Source organism: Halichoeres trimaculatus, unplaced genomic scaffold (genome assembly GCF_033239565.1).
Source record: "Halichoeres trimaculatus isolate MK-OKI-2021-1 unplaced genomic scaffold, fHalTri1.1 fHalTri1_scaffold_16, whole genome shotgun sequence".
NCBI lineage: Eukaryota > Metazoa > Chordata > Actinopteri > Labriformes > Labridae > Halichoeres > Halichoeres trimaculatus.
The window spans coordinates 19,078,264-19,102,608 of NW_027437194.1; the positions used below are offsets into that span (position 1 = coordinate 19,078,264).

The 24,345-nt window shown below is 38.0% G+C and overlaps 1 protein-coding gene and 1 long non-coding RNA gene across 3 annotated transcripts in view; one reads left to right on the plus strand and one right to left on the minus strand.

Annotated features, from left to right (window-relative positions):
• Nucleotides 1–3,712: 3,712 nt before the first annotated feature.
• Nucleotides 3,713–24,345, minus strand: part of LOC141805275 (uncharacterized) — a 58,632-nt gene continuing 37,999 nt past the window's right edge. The window contains exons 2-4 of the long non-coding RNA XR_012599708.1: nucleotides 13,933–13,996; nucleotides 13,652–13,725; nucleotides 3,713–3,781 (exon numbers count right to left, since the gene is read on the minus strand). This is a non-coding gene — a long non-coding RNA (uncharacterized LOC141805275). The remainder of the gene's footprint in view (nucleotides 3,782–13,651; nucleotides 13,726–13,932; nucleotides 13,997–24,345) is intronic.
• The window catches only part of gpsm1b (G protein signaling modulator 1b), a 30,651-nt gene continuing 22,209 nt past the window's right edge, over nucleotides 15,904–24,345 (plus strand). Inside the window, exon 1 of one of the 2 annotated variants that reach the window (XM_074690224.1) lies at nucleotides 15,904–16,161. In XM_074690224.1, coding sequence (XP_074546325.1) covers nucleotides 16,100–16,161 — 62 coding nt within the window. In that variant the 5' untranslated portion in view covers nucleotides 15,904–16,099. The remainder of the gene's footprint in view (nucleotides 16,162–24,345) is intronic. The other variant, XM_074690223.1, reaches the window with a different exon arrangement.

Here is a 24,345-nt window from a genome sequence, read left to right on the forward strand (position 1 = left end):
TTGCAGATTCATGTACCATTGTGCAGCGTTAGGTTCAGATTTTAAATTAGGAAACGTCTCACACAAGATTAAAGATAGTTTTAACACATTTTTGACATATTAACAAGGGAATGTTTGCTTAAATCAACTTACTAATGTAAATCGAACAAAAGAAATGATGGAACAATAAAAAGACTGCAGTTACTGTCGTATCCTCATCTCAATAATCCTCGGCCTGCATTAATATTAAGATGAGCAAACCTCTTCAATCCTTTCTTCTGCTTTGCTTGTCCTCACTGAAACCTTATATGTTACAGGAAATTGGTAAAGCATCCACACACCTGTGTCCCCCTTGAGAAAGCAGCTGCACTCAGCCACTAATGGTCCTCCTGCATAAATGCCCAACCTTCTGCACATTCAGATCTTGATTTTTAACCCTGAATATGAGCACAGTCAACAGGCTCTTGAGTGTCCTGGGGGTTAGAGGAGTGATGGTACTTGAGGAACTGCTTCAAAAGAACAAACTGCATGTTGCATGTGAAACTCCTTTAACCCCATAAGTGAAGACCCTTCACCTAGGGAGGGAAATGAGTTGTTTTATGAACACAATGCTTTGTGAAAACTCTTGTCTTAGATATAAGAGAATATTATTTCTAACTTGTATTACTTCCATTTTTTCAGGCATATGTGACAACTTGATATTTTCAGATGCAAAAAAAGGATCAAATGTGGCAGTTTAACCTTCATACTGTCGTAACAGTTTAAAAAAAATTTAACCTGCAAACAATATTATATCACTGAGGTGTTGCATTTAAAAATTCTGAATGTGTAATTTTTTTTTTTTTAGAAAATAGCTAAAACATGCATCAATTTTTAAGATATCCAAACCAGGAAAAAAATTAAAATGCCACAAATGTTTTGAGAATAAGTGATTTCAATATTGCTTTTCTCTCAAGAGAAATTTTAATGCTATATCGTAACATTTTGAATGTATTCAGATGAGCTGTCTTTGTTTTTATATGCCCATATTGTGGCATACACCCCTGCTTTGTTAGTACGTGTCAGCCAACATGCCTGCCTTATATGCACATACATGTTGCAACAGCTATGTCGAGTGAGCAAGTGTGGTCGCGGGGGGTCTGTGTGCACCCATACCACCCCTCTGACACCAGGCTGCCATTGTGCTCCTGTCACGATCAATCATGTCCTCCAAAAGACTGGCCTTGTTTAGGAGGGAGGGGACCAATCACATGCCTCATTACCCTGGCTTGGTTACTCCTCAGAGGAGTAGTCCTCGGACACCTCGGGATGATTCTGTCTGGAGGGACGGAGGGGAAACAAAAGTGTGTTATAAAAAGAGAGAAATGGAAAATTAAGCATAAAAAGATTTCACAAATACTTGCTAAAAAATGGTGCCTACATTTTCACAAGCAGAAAGTCAAAAAGGAATATGACAACACCAGGAAAACTCAAAGGAAAGTAACTGCAGGAATAAAATGCAGACCCCAAGAAATATTTTACCATCTTCATCATTTACTGTAGATAAAAGCCCACCCTCTGCGTCACTAGTTTCCAACCATAGCTAGCAGCTTTCATTGTTTTGAAATGGCTCCATCTGGCAAGGTTTCACTGACCAGGCCGGCCGCTGCTCGCTCCCCCAGCAGCTGGCTAAACTGCCCAACCGCTTTTCCGCTTGGCCCTTGGAGTAACCGACACTCTCTGCTTTGCCCCTCGCACACAATAACACATGAGGCTAACTGTCCCCCGGCCTGCCAGTCGTGAGGTCAGCTGGCCTGAGTGGAGGAAGGGGGGTGGGGGCTGAAGTGGGTGACACTGTTTAGCTCTTTGTTTTTGACCAAGGAGAATTGGTGGCATGATTCAGTAGAGGGGATGTCAGTGAAAAAATCTGAGGATAGTGAAATAAATCGCTAAATGTTTAAATCTTTTGGCTTCGATATGATTCATCACACTTCTTATCACTACGGGCTTAACTCAACAGCTGGCCCTTCAGACTCAATGCAGGTTCCACTCTTAATGCACAAGGGTCTACTCCAGGCTAAAAAGGCTGCCACCTCTGCCCAACATCGCACCCTTTGAATATTGATATGCTAATGATGAACAACACAGGAAACAAAGCCTGACTGAGACTACTGGAGACCGAAACAATAGTCCTTCAGTCAGGCCTTGACACTTTTACCACCCAACATGTGTCCCCAGTTTCATGCTTGGACAATAAAGGCCAACAACTGTCCATCCATTTATACGGAGGGGGGATGCCGACGCTCCGTCTGGGGACCCGACTGGTTAACGTTGTGTTTGGGCCGTCTTTGTCCAGGGTGGGAAATATCAGCTTTTTAGCTCAATGATAAGCCACCCCAGAGTCATAATGTGCAGGAGGTCAGGGTTCAAACCTTTCAGGCTGAGCTGAGGCTTGACTCAGCTTGTCATTACAGATGTTGGCCTGCTGTGGGGTCTATCTGGTCTGTAGGTGGTATGTTTGGGTAGAAGTTCAAGAGAATAATAAAGAGCTCAATATGAGCTTTACACCTACAGGCTGGGTTCTAGGAGGTTTCCAGATGTAATCAGCCTTTGTGAACACGGTGGGATTATTTCTATCTTTTAGCACAATGATTTGTTCTGGTTTGAAAAAGGGGCATTCATAAACAAGGAGGCTGACCATTGCTTAGATATTTTTCTCTTTTCTTCAGTCACAAAACCTTTTTAAATGTTAAATTTTACAGTAACACCAAGGACACTAAAGGAGTGTCTCTTGTCTTCTCCCTGGACATTTGGGTAGATTTGGCAGATTTAAAATTACGTTCATGGGAATGAAATTGCACTGTTTTTATTATTATTTTATTTCAGTACATAAAACAATCATAGTTTTAGAAAAAAAAGTGTAAAAAAAAAGATAAGGCTGCAAAACTATCTTGTGGTATGACAAATCTAAAATTGGCACTCTTTTTGGGAACCATGGATACTGTGTTTTCCTTTCTAAAGAGGGAGACACCACCTGGCCTAGTGTACAGGTCAAAAGCAAGCATCTCTGGCGGTATGGAGATGCATATGTGGCCTAGTTAGCTTACACATCAGGCAGCTTTCATGTAAAGTTTCATGTAAACTGAGCACAACAAGTGAGGTAGATTATTTTTTTGTTGTAACATTGCTTCTTGACACCCAGACAGCACCATACCAGAGAAATCTGACAGTATTTCAATTTCAACACTCTCTTAACTGATCTCCTTGGTGTCTAAATGTTTATGGCATTTTGTTAAGGAACGGGTGATGCAACATGATAGCAAATACTATAGACTATTTTCAGTTATACAGAGTCAGATAATTTGCAAACCATCCGAATGTATTTTTTATCAATACTACACAGCACAGCCTGATTTTGGAATAAGGGTTTACAGATGCACCGGTATAGTTTGATTTACAATATGATACAGGGAAAACTTTGAGCATTGAATGATATTTTATGTTTTAAAAAGCACAAATTAGGCATTTGAGAATCTGTAATTGTAGCATAAGAAAGGTGGTTATTTATTTATCTTTATGACATAACTGTGGTCAAATCTGAAATCAGTCCCCCCAATCAGATTTGGACCCCTCGACTGAACCAAAACAGTGACACCAAATTAATTATGGTTCTCTCTCAACTGTAAGAAACAACCAATCTATTCATTTTCTTATATTTACTAATAGCCGCTCAAATTGTCTTTCTTTCCAAACTCTAAACTTTCACCTCCATCTCTCCAGAATCTCCAAAGCACAGCTTCGTCCCCCTTTCTCTCGCCTTCAGCTGTTTGAAAGTAGAGAGACAGACACTGATTAGTGACTGTACAAGGCAGCTGTGACCTCAAATGATGGATGTTGCCATTCTGCTGCAAAATGAATGTATTTATTATTAGTAATTTATTTGCTAATTAATCACACTCCATGTCAGAGCAAAGCAGACAACCAGCCTGCCATTAATATCACAGGGTCAGCTGTTTAAAAGCTGGCATTTATCATGGTGTCGCTATTAGATGTCATTATTGCTGAGCTGGTTGAGATTCTGTAAATTATATAACAGCTTATTGGGAACACGATGTTCAGGTGTCAGCCCTTGTTGGGAATTGTTGGGAATTTGTTATGTTATGCGTTTTAAGAAGTTATGATGTGATTTTCTTCTCTATGGTGTAAGGAAGTCAGACAAACAGGCTTATGGCTGGAGATGGATGTTTGTGTGGCAAGCATGTGTGGGTGTTTTTTGCCTTTCTTTGCCACTAAGGGGAGGGGGTGATTTGGTGTTATAATGTTGCAGGGATGGGGGTAGGCGGGTCTAAACATTACGAATAAGAGGCAGCCCGGCACACGCCTGCCTGACGGTCGGTAATCCCACAGTCTCAGACTCATGACCCACTTTCTTGGAGGAGCAGGATGGAGCAGCGGCCTCTTGCCCTGTAGGAGCCTCCAGACGCAGGGTGGTGGGGTGGAGGACACCCCCCACCCCCCTGCTCAGTCAAGACAAAGAAAAAGACAGACTCTTATAAAGACTCCAGAAAGCCAAATAAGAGGTTCAAGGACACTAATACCTCAAGCTGATGCTCTTATCATTGAATCTAATAAATAATTCAGAGGGTGTGCCACTTTGTTCTCAGTGCAAAATATATGAAGGTTAGTCCAGAGTGTCTTTTATTTATGATTTCACCTGTGGTTGTGTTTTGAATTCCTTATAGTTTAAATATTTAGCAAGAAACAACTTCAGAAAAATGTGATTTAATGCAGATTTGTGTTCTATTTTACTGAGATACTTAAAGAGATACAATTTTTAGGGGTTCTTATGAACACAAGATACTTTTTCTGGAAAATAATACTATTTTTAAGTTCATGGAGAGGAGCACTGAGCAAGTTTAGATAGTGAAATTATTAACCCTTTAAACCCCAAGGTCCCCCAGTTGGGAGACTTTGAGGTTGCCCAGCAAAAAAGGCATTAAATTAAGTGCTTATCAAGTTTAGTTTTTGTCATATTGCACATCAGAATAAATAGGAGAAACTCAGCTACAAACATCGCCAAGTCAGGCCAAGGCTTAACGCCTTGGTGCATGTTGTTGCAAATTTGCGACATACTCCATCAGGTCTTGATGCAGCTGAAATGACCTTTGTATTCATTATTATAGACGGATTCATATGCTACACATACCAGAATTTGTATCAAATCCACTATGTCACCATATATTGGTCAGGGGATGAACTTCTCATGTCTATAAATACATATATATAATATCAATGAGTTATAACTATTGTGCATACTATACTCACATTTACAATCTCAACTTAATTTAACATCTGTAATAATGCAAAAAAAACAAAACATAGAAACAATCTATTTGTATAATTTTTAATTAATCCAGGCAGAAAGAGGCTAAATGGTTGAGCTTCATCACTTCTGCTAGTTGGCACTTGTCTGCTGCTAAAATTACCATAAATATTCTAATATTAGTCCCATGATACACACAGTACAGCCCTTTTTTTGGGGTGTCCAAGACTTTCATTGCCTCAAGCAATGTGGAGTTTCTATGCGGATGTGTAGCTTTTACTTGTACCATTCATTAATGCCACCTGGCTAGCTACCCGTATAGTCACGAAGCTCATTCAAGGGTTATGCTAATAGTTCTGAGACTGAGATGTACTCATTGCCTGCAACCTGTTTCCAAGGTAAGAGCCGCCCCCCTCTGCCAGTCATTATTTGTCTCACACCCTTTTCAGTCAAAACCAGATCTCTGGAGAGTTCAAATTAATCTTAATAGCCTAGACTGGTCAGCCTTGCTATATATCCAGCACACTGTGCACATGAGTCTGTTTTTACTCTGAATTTTATGGTATGGATCATTTTATTGTAGTAACCCTAGAATCTCTGTTATACGCCATATTTAAGCTGGCTATGACACAGCCGCCACAAGCACGAGCTGTAGCTTTTGATAACTGTTACAGCAACAATACTACTGTGATCTACTACCTGCATGTAAACAGGTAGAGATAACAAATAGCATCTCTTGGTGTAGTTAGGTTTGACAGTAATTTGATCTAGAAACTGAAGATAGCTGCAGAATGTGGTGATACCCAAATTTGGCAGTTTTCGAGGTCTTTTTTAAACAAGTTGATCAGTCAGAACTGAAATTTTGGTCCAAACCACAGGACAACTGGTCATTAATGGAGCAGCTCAATTTACCCCTTTCATCTGATCTTGTGTTTACAGGGCCCCTTAGGGACATTGGATGAAGTACAGTATGATTTTTTTTTTGCAGATGACATTGTACTCGACTAAATGTTAAAATGATAAAACTGTTAATATTGACAGGACTTATGGTTGGTAGAAAGGTTTCATTTACTCATGGTTTTTATGTGTATTTGTGCTGGGATTCAGCTCAGACAGAAGGGAAGCCTAACTTATTCGTACAAAAATGTCATTTTATGCAGATGATGTTTTACTTTGCTAGAGTATTCAAAATTGAACCAGTGGAACTAAAAAAGCCATTTTTGTACAAGTTTTACTTTTAGGACAGTTAGATTAAGAGTCTTCCTTGATTTTTTTTTTCAAAACTGCTGCTCTTGTGCAATGCAAAGATTGCTTTAGTGTTTACAGGACGTTTATTTATTCTCTTTTGCTCCTTTTTTTTTACAACTACTTTTTTATGGAATGCTTTTATTAGTCTACAGACTTGCATAAAAAAGCAAAAACAAAAAATAAAATCAAAAACAAACAAAAAAACTAAGTCATTTTATGCAGATGATATTTTTTAGTGTTTAAGTGAAATTAAGTGTTTGACATTGCATGACTTGTGCTACCCACAGATGCTAACATAGACACTCTGAGTCCACACTATTGAGCGAAGATCTGAACCATTTTTGTAATTAAAACACTGAATTAAGCGGAGATCATCCACTAGCACAAAGGAAATGAAAAGAACAGCTTCCATTATAATATCTTATCCCTTGAAAACATACTGACCGACATCATGGCACGAGCCACATGCAAATAGGTCAACAAATGCTACATTGATGAATGAGATCATATTACCACCATACATCTTATTTTTTTATTACCCACCTGCCCCTCCTCTTCCTTTTTTTGTTGTTCAAAACATCTCCACGCACAGCACAATGCACGCTGCTCTTACTTCTCCCTTTATCTTAATCCCTGGCAGACTTTAAGTGTCTGGCATCAGGGCAAAATCCCAAACTGGAGAGGAGCATGTTTGGAGACCTAATCCCCTTACCCATAGACTCGAGTTGCCCTCAATTCACCTCATCCCAAAGTAGGCCAAGAACAAGGAGCCACAACAGAGATGCAAGCGGCTTCACAAGGGCTCAGCATTATCATCCTTCCAGACTGACTGACTGACAGACACATGGACAGATGATGCATAAGCTGATATACAGTGAAGTATAAACGCACGTGAGACAAGCTGGTCTAACTTGAGGTACACTTGCCTCTTGCACTTGTCAAGTAATGCTGAGTAACATACACACAGTCTCATGCAGAACTTGACCTAAGCCTCCTTTCCTATTATTCTGGTCACATTTCACTGGCTCCCTCAAAAAGAAATTCAGTCTCACTCTGGTGCGTATGGACAACTTTCTTTGATTGTCCTACGGCTTAACAGGAGATAAACTGTCATCACCATGGTGGGAGGTGCCGAGCATAAGCTGTGAACACAAATCAATAATTTTCCAAACTGCATCCCCAGATGCTGTTTACAACAACCTGTGAGCCTGCCCAAATTATGACCTGCAGGGGGAAACACGGACACTCGGTATGAGTGTATTGGCACAGTGGAGTTGATGCTAGTCACCACTTTAAGCTGAGTAAACATTTAAAATACAAGACTCTAAATTACTGCTACACCTTTAATTACTTTTTTATTGTTTAGAGTGAAAAACATGCTTATTGAAATTTGATGCCAGCCACACATCTCAATGAATTACCGTTGGAAAAGAGGCATGTTCTCCATTTTGCAGCATCACCTTTTTGATAATGAACCAGTTCATCATCCGGACTCTGCTACTTTTTTTTTAATAATATAACACAGATAGCTATATCAAGGTTACATAAAATTAAAGCATACGGTTAGAGGTATATCTTTATTAAATAGTTAAAAATACTTCATCTCTGAGTATGCTGAAGTCCTGCTTTATTTCTTCATTGAAAGTTTTTAGATCTTGTATCAGTTTTATTTTGGTTGGCAGTGTTTCACATTTGAGACACTGGTTGGAAAACTGCACTAGCTGTTCTCCTAGTGATGTCCAGATGGCAGCCAATGATGCTCCCAAACCTGTTCATATTGTATTGTCTTGTATTTTGTGGGGGTTTGGTATCCATGATTGTCATAATATGATTTGTCAAACCATGGGAGAGTTTCCAGCCTAGTCCCTTTTATCATTACACAACTCTGTCAGTGAGATTTTGGCCCTGGGCACACATTTTTTTAATGAAATTATGACATTTTCCTGTTGCATCATCTGATATATTGTCTATTCTCTCTCTGTGACCAATTTCATTAAATGCTTTAATAATTTGCAACCCATCAAAATCTGTTTTAAGTCACATTTTACACAGCATCACAACCTTTTTGGAACAAGGGCTGTACTTAGGATTTATATCTGTAAAAATCCTTGATGGCAAATCATGTTTTAAAGTTTAATAACCCTTTCAAGTGAACCTGTAAGTGGGACAGCATTTGTAGGAGAGTTGCTATCAAAATAAACTTGATTTAAAGAACATAAAAAAGACTTTTTTATGGATATCTAATTGTATTTATTGCAACCTTATAGCAATAGCAGACTGGTGGTGCGGCATTTAAAGCATATCAAATCAAAAGTTGCAGGTATTTCTATTCAGTCTTCACATCTGCTACTTGGAAAAAAAAAGTTTGTATTTTGGCAAAACTGTCACAAAGCTTCAGCTAAATGCTTATCTGCACAGACACCACAGTCAATGTCCCATGTGATGTGAATCCAAATTCCTACACCTTAAAACTTGGGCTTCACTCAGAATTGTACTCCTTTCCCCAGAAAAAAAAAAAAAACAATATCAGACCCAAGTCTTTTTAGTGTCCCATTTTTGTGACACCAACCCTCTGTCATATCACTGAAACAAAAAGAGGAAATTTCACAGAACTGAGGATTAAATCTCTCAAAATCTGAAGTTGCTGTCTCACTAAGAGCTGGAATATTTGTAAAACCAGAAGTGAAAGATAAGCGAGAACTGTCAAAGAACTCATTATTTGGTGTCTGTCTTTTATTTCCTTTATGTGCGCATGAGAGTCATCTGCACCCTCAACATCACTGTGTTGTGTTCACTTGTGAGGGGTAAACAACACTGCCACCCTTTGGCCAGTAGAAGAAAAACTGCCCACACATGTTGGGGGCTCTTCACAGTTAGGATTTATAATACTGACATACAGTAAAATGAAAGAGAAGAAAAATAACTGTAAAATTCTACAAAGTAATATTGATAGAAACAGTCTGTTAATGGTTACATCATTTTCTGTACATCACACCTCACATGACAGAAGCATGAGTCGACACAGCTCTGCTTCTATAATAAGGGGATTGTTGGAGGCCGAGCAGTTTCTTAGGGATTGCTGCAAGATAACCAGCATCCAAAGAGGTTTAAGGGCAGAGCTGAGATGCTTCAGCTCTTGTTGGATTCTCAGATTTAAAGGCTCATCCACCTCTTCCCGTTTCCCCCCCTCCCTTCATCTTCTCTACAAGCCCCCAAACTCAGATCTGGAGAAGATTAGGTCTGATTTTTTCCATTATGCAAATTGTTTTCTCCATCCAAGCTCAGTGTCATCACTTAGATTGTTTTATTGTTGGTACAGAACTGCACAAAAATTAACCCGTAGTGAATGACAAAGAGACACATGGGCGTGCTGTGCTGTGCTGCTCTCAGAAATGACAAAAACAAGGTGTTTTTAATGGAGGTTGTTATATTGCCAGGAGAAGCGACACTATAAAAACAAAGGCTGTCACAGTAATGAATTCATAAAATGATAATGGGCTGATGGAAAGCATTAGTTTACCAATAACACTAATTAAAAAAAATCAGTTGATTTTCAAGTTATGAGTTATATAATGTAAATTTCAGCTTGACAGGTTCAAAAATCAAAATGTGAAGTTCTAAAACCAAACATGTTTCTCTTTATATCTCTCAACCGATGCGATTATTAAGATCATACTCATAAAATAAACTCCATCCAAGTGGGTTCGACTGTAAAATATGCACCCTTTCAGTCTCCTACCTCAAAGTTGATCATATGGGAGCATATATATGAAATAAAAAATGATACAATAACAGTAGCAAGGCAAGGATGAATTCAAAGATAAATGGTTTAAAAGCACCTCTTCAGAAAAGTGTAAATCCCTGTGATTACATCAGTGAGGGCACAAAATGATAGTAATCTTCAGACTGCCACGCGTTAGAGGTCAAGTCCCCTCAAACAGGCTTAATTTATGTTAATATATATAAGCTCAAGCTTTACATATTTATCAGTCTGCACGTAATGAGGGGCACATACAACAACCAAGTATTTACTTCCTTTTGTACCTGTTTAAAATAAAGAGTCTAGATTCATTGGTTTAAATCATTACTTTTTTTTTTTCATTTCCCAAATCACAACATTTCAACATTTAATTTGCCATTCAGTCTGTAATATCCTTGTCAAAAGAATTCATTATTTGCATGTAGTAAGTTAAATTTGGTGGCATAGCTCTGGGAGCTCGCTGCCCTCCACATGCCCAAATGGAATGCCAAAGCCTGACATCTCACTTCTTTTTTGTACACAAAAAGTCAAGGCAGGGAGAGCACCAGCAAAGGGTCAGACTGGTTAAATAAGGTTTCTGGTTTGCACTAGGGGATATTCTGAAGTGACTTACTCCTCGTTGAAACAGACATTCAAATTCCAACTAACTGACTTGTCTTAAGACAAGAAAACCCTCAATGACTCTGACCAAACCTAGTAAAGATCACAGCCTGAGGACTGGTAATGCCAAATAGAGTTGTTGAGTGTGGCTAACATTGGCAGAGCAGGCATTAGTCAGTGCTTCTTGCAGGTTAACCTATACTTGTCCTTGGTATGCTCTGATTGTGTGGTTGTGTTCCAGTTTAACCCTGTTAACAACCTTATCTTGATTATTTCAGATCAAATTAATGACAAATTGTGCTGTGCTTTCATATACCGTCCGTCATCTCTATTTGTTTACATCAGGGTAGTACAGCATTGGCATATTCCAGCAGTAGACATTAACCTGAGCTACAGCACTGGCTAGTGGCAGATTGCTCCATGACAGCATCCCTGGCATACAATAATTATAATAAGAAGAATATAAATAGATTTTAATACAGTCTAGTAATTCTGTTGCTTACTTGTGACTTTGATGATGAAATTTAGTTTTTTGTTTTGTTTTGTTTTTAATTTACAAGTCCCTATTTTGTACACATACTGTATCCCAATAACCACCTGAATGAAGTGTTTTCCGTTTAAAAAAATCTTTTGGTTTCAGCAAACTCCAAATTGTCTCTTATGTCTCTTATGACCTAAAATAACCAGACAAATATTTTCTCTTGTGTAACACATTACAACATGAGCACATAGCTGCAGTGGGAAGCAGAGCAGGTTCTCTTTTTATGTAGATGATATCCTGAAGTATATCTTGTGTTGCAATCAGCAGTGTTTCCCTCTGCCTTAGAGAACGTCCACAGCTTATGGGTGATATCATGGGACAACAGGTTCTTATTTATCTATTTATTTATCTTCTTCAGTCTGTATAAAATCCCATGCTGTCATCTGACAATGCAGGACTGTTGTTTTTTTTCCATAACATTTGACCATTACTATTGTCAATATAGCAGCTTTGGCTTTGACAAACTGCTTCTTTTTGTAATTTGTCCTTGCTATCTGTCTTTCTTTCATTATAGCATTAGCATTACTCTTTTGGAGTTAATGCTAGGTGTTTTTGAAGATCTATATTGAACAGAGCGTATTTAAATAAAAAAAATCAAACTTATTTGTATACCTACATAAACCAAATTTATAATAAATGTGCACAATATGAATCTAATTTATATTCTGTTACCGATAAGCAAAACACTGTGAAAAGGTCCTTTTCCATCAAACTCTAACCTGGAGCACTCACTGTGCCTTTTAGCAGCTTTAAAGTGCATTCAGGCCACATTCAACAACAACAGCATCACAAACACTTAATTCTATCCTCCTGTCTTACTTATAACAAGAGCTTATACAGCCAAATCCATGATAAGATGACAAGGATGTTTCCACCTCTGGATTATCAGCATCAAAAGAGACAGGACTGTTTGTTCCCTGGAGGACAGCAGTACAAAACAGACAAAGTAGTAACTGGTAGGACTAACTTTGGGTTTCTGGAGATCGTATCTGTGTCATTAACAGTGTTGTTGCCCCTCAGAAAGGTCTGATTTTTTTTTTTAAACAAAGGGAATACAGAGTATTGACTAATTTAGGCAGAGACAATGTCTCTTACTTATGGACATCAGTGACAATCAGAAATACATGTGTAGTCTTTCTTTGCAATGCTTTGAATTTGCAAAAGGTGAGAACTTGGAAGTTAGGTTCTAATTCTCAATCTAGGCAGAAACATGAGCGCCTGCAAATAACTGACCGACCATCTCGAATGCCACTCCACATCTCACCACCTCAGATGCCAACTTCCTGCCCTCTGTTAATAAACACAGGGCTGCACCTGGAACAGAGCTTTTGTCATTGCATGTTTGGCATCAGCAGAGAAGATTTGAATGCAATTTCCTTAAACATGTGTCCATTTAAATAAACAGGCTTTTACAATCTATCTATCTATCTATCTATCTATCTATCTATCTATCTATCTATCTATCTATCTATCTATCTATCTATCTATCTATCTATCTATCTATCTATCTATCTGTCTGTCTGTCTGTCTGTCTGTCTGTCTGTCTATCAATATATATAGAGATAGATAGATAGATAGATAGATAGATAGATAGATAGATAGATAGATAGATAGATAGATAGATAGATAGATAAAGATTAATTTACAAAAGCCTTGTTACACGGAAATAATCTTCCAAACACAATTTTCATTATTATCATTATCATTATTATTATTATTAATAATAATATTATTGTTCATAAGAGCTGCATTTTTCAATAGTCAATCAATCAATCCATCAGTCAATCAATCTTTATTTTTATAACGCTAAATCATAAAAAATGTTATTACAGAAACATTAACAGGACAAGGCCTGTCAAGATTATTAAAAGTAATGAGAGTTGAATTGCTAGTTTGTGTATTGACTGTGCTGTTACATGATGTTTGTGAGGATCCTTTGTTGCAAACCAAACTACTTCTTGGGGATTGTCTAGATTTTTCCAATATAACATATTTTTTATTTTGTGATGCAAAACTAACGGAGAAGGGTGTTTTTCATTTTTTTTTCACATCATGCACAAATATCCATATAGCAAGAAAAAATGGTGTCCCTCAATTACATACATTTTCACCGCACTTCCTTTTAACCTTGTGAAAAACAATTTCCAGAGTACCTTGCAGCTGCAGGCAGATGGTTTTGTTTTCTAACTGGTTGCTCAGGCTAAATCTCAAATCAGCTTACCTCAATCTCATTTTGCTTTTTTTTGTTGCTCCTTGCTGCCTGTAATGAGCCGTTGCGATGTACAGGATATACAGCTGGAGGATTAAGGGAAAAACACAACAAACGTGAAGCAGGGGAAAAACAGACAGAAAATTTGTAAAGGACAACAGCACAGTATAAGAAAATGATATGGGTTGAAGAGCTCATCATTTCAAATGCAATGCAAATATAATGTCATTAAAATGAGTGGTTTCCATTTCAATGATACTGGAGCAATAAAAACAAATACAGTATGAACATACAGTACTCTGGAGATTAGTGGCTGGTCCTTTGTCCTACAGGAATGTTTCTTTGACTGTCCTCAGTCTGCAGAGGAAAAATAACAAAGACACACTATTCAAATTAAACAATTCAACAAATCTATCTGAGATGACGAATTAAAAATAAATGAATGACAGTATGATTTGCGGTGGATGAAGATAGAATTTTCATTGCAAAACACACAAATGAACTCCATTTACCAATAATCTGGCTGCGTATTTGGTGCCTGAAATCTGTTAAAGAAACACACCTGATTTTCTGTTCTGCAGGAATAAAGAAGCTGAGAACCTGAATCTGTGTGTGTGTCTGTACATTGAAAGGATTTCCCAGTGTCTGAATCTCATTAAACATTGTCACATGGTGATGCGCTTATTAATGCCGCAGGAGTGAGGAATAATAATGCCGTTTCAGTGAAGCATTAAGGAATGCTGCAAAGCCAAAAGACTTGGTGCACTGAGACCAAAACAACAGGATTGTCAACATCCAGAAGGGTTGTAAACATAAACAGCTTGCAGCCTCAGTGTGCGACCGTGCTGCATGGACAGAAAATCCTCGGATAAGAACTATAAGGGAATATAATACTACGTTGTAAAGACTATGTTTGTTATAAAAACTAATTTTATACATACATTTAAAATTTACAAATTTTTATAGAATTGTATCAACGTGTATTTAGACAGAAGATTAACATGTCAGAGAAAACAGCACCACGGAAATGATAATTATGTAGAAATCAGTGATGATGTATGAATGTATTGAATAAATACTGAAAAAATCTTAGTTTAGATCATTCAAGCACAAGTTTGAACTTAATGCTATATAACAAAATAAGCTCAAGAAAATCACATTAATGGACCAAATGTCATAATTATTTGTTAAAATAAATAAGTTCACAAATTCTGTCTGTGATCCTGATGTTGCTTTTTGGGCTTGTCATTTGCTAGTGCAACACTGTCCTCTTGTGGTAAAACTGGGATACTGCAGAGCCATATATGTTAAGTGTTCTGAAATGTATGGACTGCAAAGATTTTGTTTTATCAAAAGTTTAATGGTTTTAATAAATTTTACTAGATTCTATAAAATTCGTTCATTGATTGATCTTTATTTTGTTTGTATTTTTAATTTTTGAAGTTTTGAAGTTTTTTTTTTTTTTCTTTGTTTCAAGTGTTGCAGTCTCCTCTTGTTTGGAAGGGTGCATATGTAGATAAAAATCAGTGATATGTAGGTATGTATGTTAGATTAAGCTAAACAGGTTTTGCTGAACATATTGAATGTGATAGAGTAAGATTTTTACACAGTTTTCAGTAGATTTTACACCGTTTTTTAATTTCTGTGGCCACAAGAGCAAAACAGAACAGCCTGAAGATGGGACTTTATTTCTCTGTTGTTACAGAACTGGCTCTAGTTTGAGCAAGTTAGTTGGAAATTTACATTTCAGGTCAAACCAAATTTAAAAAGTACAAAAAGGATCTGGGAAGAAATTAAAGTTTTTGTTGATTTAATTTTTTTTACTTCCTACTGAACTTTGTTTTCACCACTTTCAGTATAAGCAGTAGTGATTGTGGTTGTAGGAAGAAATATTGGATTCTTAAATTGTGATCAGTTTCTATTAGTAACTGTACAACAGGATGTAATGTTTATTACATGGGTGTCGTCTGAGTTATATCACCCAATCTTTTCAAAAGCAAGTTTTAAAGCTCATCATTGGCAGGTGCCATATTGAACTTATCATTTGAACTGTTTGGCGTTTATAGGCAAGGAAATAATGAAAAAATCTCAAAGATGTATTATGTATAAAATATATTGTCAAATATTAAATTTACACGCACAAATCTCCACAAGAAAACACTTTCAATACTTCAACTCACCGACCCGTGACGTCATTTTGGGGGGCGGGGCGTGTGTTTTTATGGTCTATTTGTACAATACCTCACTTCCTCGGCAGCTGCCGTTCCTGTGGCATATGGGGAAAAAGGGGAGGGAGAAACAGAGACAGTAGTAGAGAACGGGAGGATAAAAGGGGGGAGGGAGTGACAGAAAGGCGGAACGACTTGAGAAAGAAGAAAAGAAGAGATAGCTGCCTCTGGAGGAGAGGAATTGTAAAAGGGCCTCGTAGCGGGAGGAAGCAGCCAGATTAGCAGCGGTTCTATGGCTCAGTCGGCTTCCAACGGTGTGGACCGGGACCTGGCCAGCAAGAGGCTCCACTCAAGGTATGACCTGAGGGGGGACATCTGTAAACATGGGGGGTCAGCCCGGTAGTGTCCTTGGACGGCTGTCAGAATAAAGAGAGGTGGGAAGGAGCAGCTAGGAGCGGCTACAGGCAGAGGAAGGCTAGAAAAAGAGACTGCCAGCTCGGTCTTCGCTCACCGAGGAGGAGCCAGGCAGGCGGAACTTGACCATCACTGATTTTAAAGCTCAAGACCCAGCCACAGCTGCAGCCAGAACCCGGTTCCAAGCCTCATTCCTGGCTCGGGTCATTGAGCTGCTGTGGCTGGAAGTGCAGACTGAGAGGAGCCTCATGAGATGTGGACGTAGGAGTGTTAGAGTGTGCAGGTCTGACACATGGGTTTGGTTGAAACGTGCCATGTGGGTGCAAAATCACTCCATACTAAAATATAAGATCACGTGGATTTAACATGGACACAGAAATGTCTTTGTTGTGTGAGGTCATAGCTCTGTCAAACTACGGCTGTATCTGTTTTGGCCCCGTTATTTGCATAGTAAAGTGTTTGATAACCAAGTTCCCATTCATGTACAGTTTTCTTTTCCTCACTGTTTTTAATATTATCTGGCTATTCACTACTGTTTCAACTTCCACTTTAAGTTAATTAGAGTTATTAATTTCTAACCATTATATGGGTGCAACTCCAAAATATTAAGTTTACTCACAAAGATTGAAAATAAAAGTTGGCCATCTTCACTGTTACAATACTGTTAGAAAGAATGCATTTATACTTGAAAATTGTGTAAAACTATCCACTTTTAGAAAAGTTTCTTTTATTACATGTAAGTTAATGTATAGTGAACAGGTTGCCTAAAACCTTACAACAATCTGTGCATCATACATGTTACATTACTGCAAGGCTATTCAAGACGTCAGTAATTTTACAGCAGATATTAATTTAGAATGGTTCTGTGCCTCTGTTTCATCTTAAATCAACCAATTCAGCGGTTTAGTTTCAGTTTTTTCTGCTGTCAACAGGACTGCATGATTCAGCACTCACCTGTTTTTTTTTCTCTGCTTCATCACTGTTAAGGTCTTTGCTGTTTTCTTCTTGACGTCACTATTACTCAGCTTTTTCATTATTCTCACCAGACACTTTTGCTTGTAAAATGATTGCTTCTGATTGTTCAAAACCATGACATTTGTACTGACACTGACAAAGGTATCCTGCAGAGAAACCTTTTTCAGACTGACTTCACAATGACGTCACCGCCCATGTACAATATAAAGATTATTGTTTGCGTCGAAGCAGAAATTGGAGCAATTCACGCTGTTTTGGGCTAACGTTTACTCAGGTATCAAACCACAGTGATGGAAACCTTTCCAACTATTGCCACCATATTGAACCACAAATACATAGCATAACATAGGCATCTTAAGACTTTACATTGTATTCTCAAACAAAACAAGTCAAACATAATTTACTAGTTAGTGTTGGTTAATGAAAGTAGCTGATTGTTCTGCCATTAGCAAGCTCCATCCACAGAGAAAAAAAAATTGTTTACTAACTCTGAAAAGGTCTTGATTCACATTTCAACTCAAACATTAGTTTCTAAATTGGCAAGATGAGAACTATCATCTTCTTACTCACCCTGTCAGGGTTCTGGTTAGCATTACTAACTTTATAGTATACATCCCATACTGTGTTTTGTAGTGTTTTCTCCATTTTTCTGTCATTGGCTCTTGTGTGTTTTTAACCTCTCCTACCTTTTTTTCACCAAAAACCATCAACAAACCAATGTATTATTAGCTGGACTATATCTAGCATTTGATGTGGTTACTGTATGTCCTAGGAATCCGTTTTTAGAACTGCAGATAATGTGCTGTTGAAAAATACAAGACGAGTATTGACCCAATCTAATACTTAAAACAGTAGTGTGATATATTTTTTTAAAACTAAGCTCTTAAATGACTGATCTGTTCAGCTCAGCTTATATGTTCTAAGTTGAATACTTTGCATGTGGGATTGTTTTATCTGTTGTTTGCTCATTCTTTGGTCAGGCAAGACATTTGACACCCTTATCAGGTTTTTGTAGAACTTGTTAGAATGACGCCTCTCTGTTGTGTGTTTTGACATTTTAGAAATTGCTAATCATAACAACACTGGTTACATAAAAGTGCCCCCACATTTTTGCCTAACAGTCAAGTAGAACAAAACAGATATCAAACCCACAGATTAAGAAGAAACATAGGAAAGTTATCTGTCCAGTGGTTGTGTGGTTGAATTTGATGAAGCGACAGGTGTACCAGTTGAATACTGTACTGCGTGAGACAAGCACATACCGTTTAGTTTGTGTTCATTTAAAAAGATCTCATTGTGTATTTTAGGTTGTTGAAAGACTGTCTGTGGCTGCAGGGAATATTAATAACTGTTGAGCTGTGAAATGACATTCACAAGCCCTGCAAGGTTGTTTTGTCCCAGACACAAAGATAAATACATGGTGTAACTCACAGAGCTGGTCATGATCATATGGCCAGGTCTGCCCTCTGGGAGTGTTTTCCCTCTATTTGACAAACACAAAACATGAATACATAACCTTTCAGCAATGAGGGTAACAAATGTGTGTGTGTGTGCTTTTATCATACTGATGACCCACACAAAAGATTATTACCTTCAAGGTCTTTGTTAATGAAAACAGTTACTGCAAAATGCTGCTATTTTGGTAATTTCAGATATTTATTCTATTTGATAGGTAACACCAAACTTAAAACATATGTAGAATGAACTTTTAATAAGTATACTGTGATCTCTGATCATATAATTCTTTACTCACACAAAGCCTGGCCCTTATGGAATAAATATCTAATCTTAATCATGTGATCTGTTGATCCAGTATTCATATTTTGAAGCCCTGTGAAATTTTCTATATTAAGGTAGACAAATTTCCTGTTAAACCTTAACCCAGCCTAGAGTCTTTTGCATATGTAGGAATATATGAAAGTGTTGATTAGTGGTTGAAATACTTCAAAGGGCAACATGGGTCCTCGACCAATCAAGAACTATGTATTTCAGTTGACCCATGAGTCACAAGCACCAAGAACCATAGTCTGCATGATATAGGAATGTAACCTCCATGACGTCAACCATTTGTTTGTGCAACAGAATTTTGAAGCTCATCGTAGGACAATGTTAGAAATGCTGAACTCAACTTAGGGTGTGGTCACACTGGCCACCCAAACTGTGCCATACTCAAGCACCTCATCGTGACGCATCTGTTTACATAAAGCGCAATCTCATCAGAGTCAGTACAATGAGACACAGGGGCATGGCAACAACTTTAGAGACTTTTTGGGTTACAGTAAGTCATTTTGGTCCGACACAGCCCTGTACCATCCCAGTTATTGTTTAAAATGATTGTGGAGAGGAGCGGTTGGGAATGAGGTGAGATTGGTCTTTTAGTTTGGTGTGTATGTAGTTTCTGGTGTTTCTATTGTCAGCCTCAAGTGGGCACTCGATGAACTGCAATCTTTTAGCACTTCCACATACAGTACGTTTACATACAGCTTAAGAAATCAGACTATGAGCTTAGTCAGCACGAGATCGGACTATTGCTTGTAAACAGTCAAGCCAAGACTGGACTGAGCATTGCTTGGTCCACACATGTAGATAATGCAACCACTATCAGACTACAGTTGAATATGACAGGACTTGGAAGGTCTTGGTATGTCTTTGTCTTCAGTGCAAGCAAATCTCACTCCAAAGAGGAAGCAGATGACCATAATAAATAAGGTCACTGTGCTTCAACACAACAAACAAACACCATAGCATAAACTGTACATACATAAAAATGTAAAGAGCTACAGCTGCATCTGTCTCGTCCATTGTTGTTAAAATGTTGCTTCCTCTTCGCAGCTTTGCTTATCAAAAAAGGACACCGTTTACGCAGACGAGACAAGATACTCTGCTGTGACTTTACGATCAAGCTATGACCTTAGTCGGACTGCTGAGTGCACTGTAAGCATACTGATAGGCTTCACAGTTTTGGACCAGGGGGTTGCCACTTGGTTAGAACACTGAAGTGAAAGGAAGCACTGCATAAAATGGCTCATTACAGAACAACTTTTGCTTGTACCTTACTTTTTTCCATGAGAAAATTACTTCAGGCTATCTGACCTTTGAGGTGAGAAGAGCTTTTTAACATTACAGAGGATATTCCACAAGTTTTTCTTTTGTTGAAAATTAAAAAACAAAAAAAATAATAACCCAAAGTGTCATTTAACTGAAGGTCACTTTGAATTAAAATGCTTGGTATCATGTGCAATGGTGCACTGTGAATCAAAAATCAAGCAGACTTATTTTTTCTGTCATGTGACTTTTGTGAAACAAAGAGCAGAATTTTGCTCACAAATTAAAGCATGGTGAATATATGTTGATCAAAAACAATCTGCTGTTTGTGTTGTCAGTGTCCACACTAAAATTTGTTTGCACCTCCAACAGAGGAAATTTAGTTGGACCTCTTTTCTTTTTTAGCATACTAGATGTACTTGATAGTCATTTATAGGTTAATATTGCGACAAAAGACAGGATTAAGTCAAACTGAGTGATGACAAATAAATGAAAGTGGTTTTCATAGCTGTGGTTGTACAAGAGAACCAGACACAGGGAGAAAAAAAGGACACGGCTCAGCTCTAACTGAAAACGACACGCACTGCAAGAGGAGAAAACATTCCTAGAGAGTTTCTCTTTGGTTTCCCTGACAACTGGCCATGGCACTCTGTAATTATGGCCAGAATTACTACTCTGAGCACAGAGTTTGTTAGCTAAGCCAAGGATAATGGGGACAGTATTGTGAACTGTCAATGTGGGATAAGGATACATGAATTAAGGAAGAGGCTTCATCATTATCACTATGATTATTTAACTCTCTGATGAAATAATTTTGCTTGAAACAGTTGAGGTCTTTGGTTTGTCTTTTTTAAGTCAATACACTGCTAAACATTAAGATCTGGACATTTTTAATAAAGGTAAACTTGTAAAATGTTGTACATTGATGGGCAGAAAATGATCTTCAGTATTTCATAAACAACTTACAGTATTTGGTGTTTAAATCAAACGAAACAAGACTAGACTGAAAATGTAAACAAACTCATGGCTCTGATTTGAAGTATATTTGAATGATTAATTATTTCAAACATGGTGTACTTGTTTAAAGTCGGCTTCTACTTTTTTCTTGTATAAAACTAATGTTCTTTTTGGTCATATAAGACAAGTGAACCATCAAGTTGTAATTTAAGATGCCATATGAAACCATTGTTTGGGGGCTTGACTTAAGATTATTGATGATCAATATGGCTGAGATCTTTTTTTTTTTTTTTTTTTCTTGTAAGGAGATTTTGATAGCGTAGGGGATTTTTTCTAGTCAGGGCCTGTGTACACTCACAGCACTTTTTGTCGGGGGATTGCCCATAACCTCAATTTCACAGCACTTCCAATTAATGTTTTTCGTTGATAGATTACGCTTCATATTTGCTTTTATTGTGTTGAATGTTTTCAAAGAAAACAAAAGTAATTGGGATTGGTTGTAATAATTTTGTAACAGTATTCAGAATTAGATCTGACAATTGTTTTCCTTGAAGAAAAGACTGTAGTATGCTTCTCTGCAGTCATTGTAGTTGGTCATAAAATCAAGAGCCAGATTTGTGATTTGAAATGGTTAACATTAGAAAAGTGATGCGAGCATCTGTTTTTAGCAACAAAACAGGCTGAACTGCATTGGTTCTGTTTAGAAACTTGACAAACACTTGAGAAAACAGTGTAAATAGGCCCTTACTCAGATCATTACATAAATACTTAGCTCAAGTTACTTTTTTGCACTCATTTTTTGTTTTATATACTTCAGCCCTACTGAAACCTATCCAATATGTAGGTTAGTTTTTATGATGCAATGGTAACAGCACTCTGAACTGTTTCTCTTCAACCACAGGCAGGCAATTATAGGATGACGGTCTCCCAAACAGACCAATTAAAGTGGCAATCAAAGGACAGAATGGAAGACTTCTGCATTCATGTACTGCAAAGATCCATTGTTACGCCAACCACATGCATGGCAAGAATGAAAGCCACTGTGTTGGTTCTCTGTTGAAGTGGGCGATGCTATTTTCCTTGGTATTGTTTTCCCATTTCTTTCTTGTCATGTCCATGAATGTCTGTCTATCACTCATATTGTCTTTTTATAAGCCTCAAGTTTGCTTCCCTCCCATACATTCAATTTAAAGACCCAGATCAAGTTGAGTGATGGTATGTTGTGGCCTCCAGCTTTACTGCAGAACAGCTTTTGTTATTTAACCATGTCGCCACACTTTCTCAAGGCTACTCCCTTTTTCCAAGTCTGTTTTGAAGTTTAGGGTTTTACAATTTGGCAGTGGTTTTCCAGAAGCCCCTTCACCATCTGCAGCTGAATTCCTCCTTTATTGTCTTTTCTCTGCACCATTTAGCTCCTCTGAAGTTGCTTCTCTAATCCTTATCACTATAATGTTCCAATACAAGCTGAAACAAGGTCTTTGCAAAGCCTAAACATTCACAATTGATTGATTCCACTTTTCTATCCTCAATCCTTTATGTCGTGTTGTCTGACAGGAACAGTTCTGCTTTTGTATATTGTGTTTTACACAGCATCCATCCTGTTCCCTTTCATACAGTCCTTGACAGTTATAAAGATTCTTTTCATGACCATTTGTTTAGTGTCAGACAAAGATAAAAAACAAAGGATACAATGAAAAACTCACTGTCTGCTTTCTAAGGCCTTCAAAATGCAAAACACTCAGTGCGAATGAGAGTCCTACAAAATCCTACAAAATAGGATTTGGCTGGTTTCTTTCTTTTAACATCAAATATGACTCCATGCAGAAAAAAACCTGAATTTCTGGTTCAAACTTTAGAGATCTGGTGGTGTGCTGATCTGAGGGCATTTTGTAAGAAGAGTCTCACCCTTATTGTAAGGGTAGCTACAGATCAAAAAATATAGTTATAAGTTACCACCCAGATGATATCAATGTTTCCCTTACCATTGTATGACACCCCCCCAACACCCCAACCCCCCCCCACCCCGACGGAGGCACCCGCCCCCCCAAAAAGTCAAGTCAATTTTATTTTCCATACAGTGCCAGATCACAGCAGAAGTGATTGGGTGTTACCTCTCTCATAAACTCAGGTCTATACCTTGTTTTTTTCAATTTAACACACTAACTAGCCTTATGTTATTCATCTAATTTTGAAGAATTAATGCGCCAACTTTTCACAAGACTAAAGAAATTAATGCCAAGGCCCATTTAAGCTGTTCTGGTCTAACCAGTGGCCCGAAATCCATAAAGACAGTGTTCTTTTTTGGTTTGACTTGTGACTTCTAGGTCATAGTGGTTACAAATACATGTATTTGTAACCACAATGACCTTGTAACTTTACCTCTGACTACTGCTCCGGAACCATCTTCCTTTCTTGTTGCTACAGTCAAGTACAGTGTACGACTTAAAAGTTTTACGACCGTGGGAACTCCCTGGACTAGGGACTTTGCCCTGGAACTACGTGCTTCTCAACCATTGGAACTAGGGTCTAAATATAGTTCATATAGACAAACAATGTACCAGAGGAGCCATTTAGTTCCTGGGAGTACCAGGCACTAAAAGTTCCTCTTGTCAAAAAACACCCTTTGTAGGCCCTCCTTCGATGTATGGCCATGAGTGGTTTGAAATTCACCTGTAACGGCCCTGCCGTTAGGGCTAATACTTTCCAGATGTCAAGGAACTTTTAGCGGTGATTCATTTTTGCTGAATGGCCTTAATTATTGTCAGACCGCTCTCTGGTGGTGTGCCAATGTAGTGCCGTTACCCTTATTTTATTCTTCACTGGCCATTGGCATGATTTGTAGGTCTTCGGCTTGCAGTGGAGACACAAACAGTGATCCACAAGAACCATGTAGTTCCTGGGAATGTTTCACTAGGATCTTAAAGTTCTTCTGGAAAAAAAAAACCCTTTGTGGGTCCTCATTTGAAGGCATGGTTATGTTGTCTTTGATATATTTGATATATTTGATAACAGCACACTAGTGTACCAGATCAGTGTTTGCATTCCTTTTAGATATTTCGATGGAGGCACATTAGTGTAGTACATCCCATTCAGGCTTACTGACGTGGAACAGAGCCATTGATAATTTTATTAGATGCGCCAAAGGTA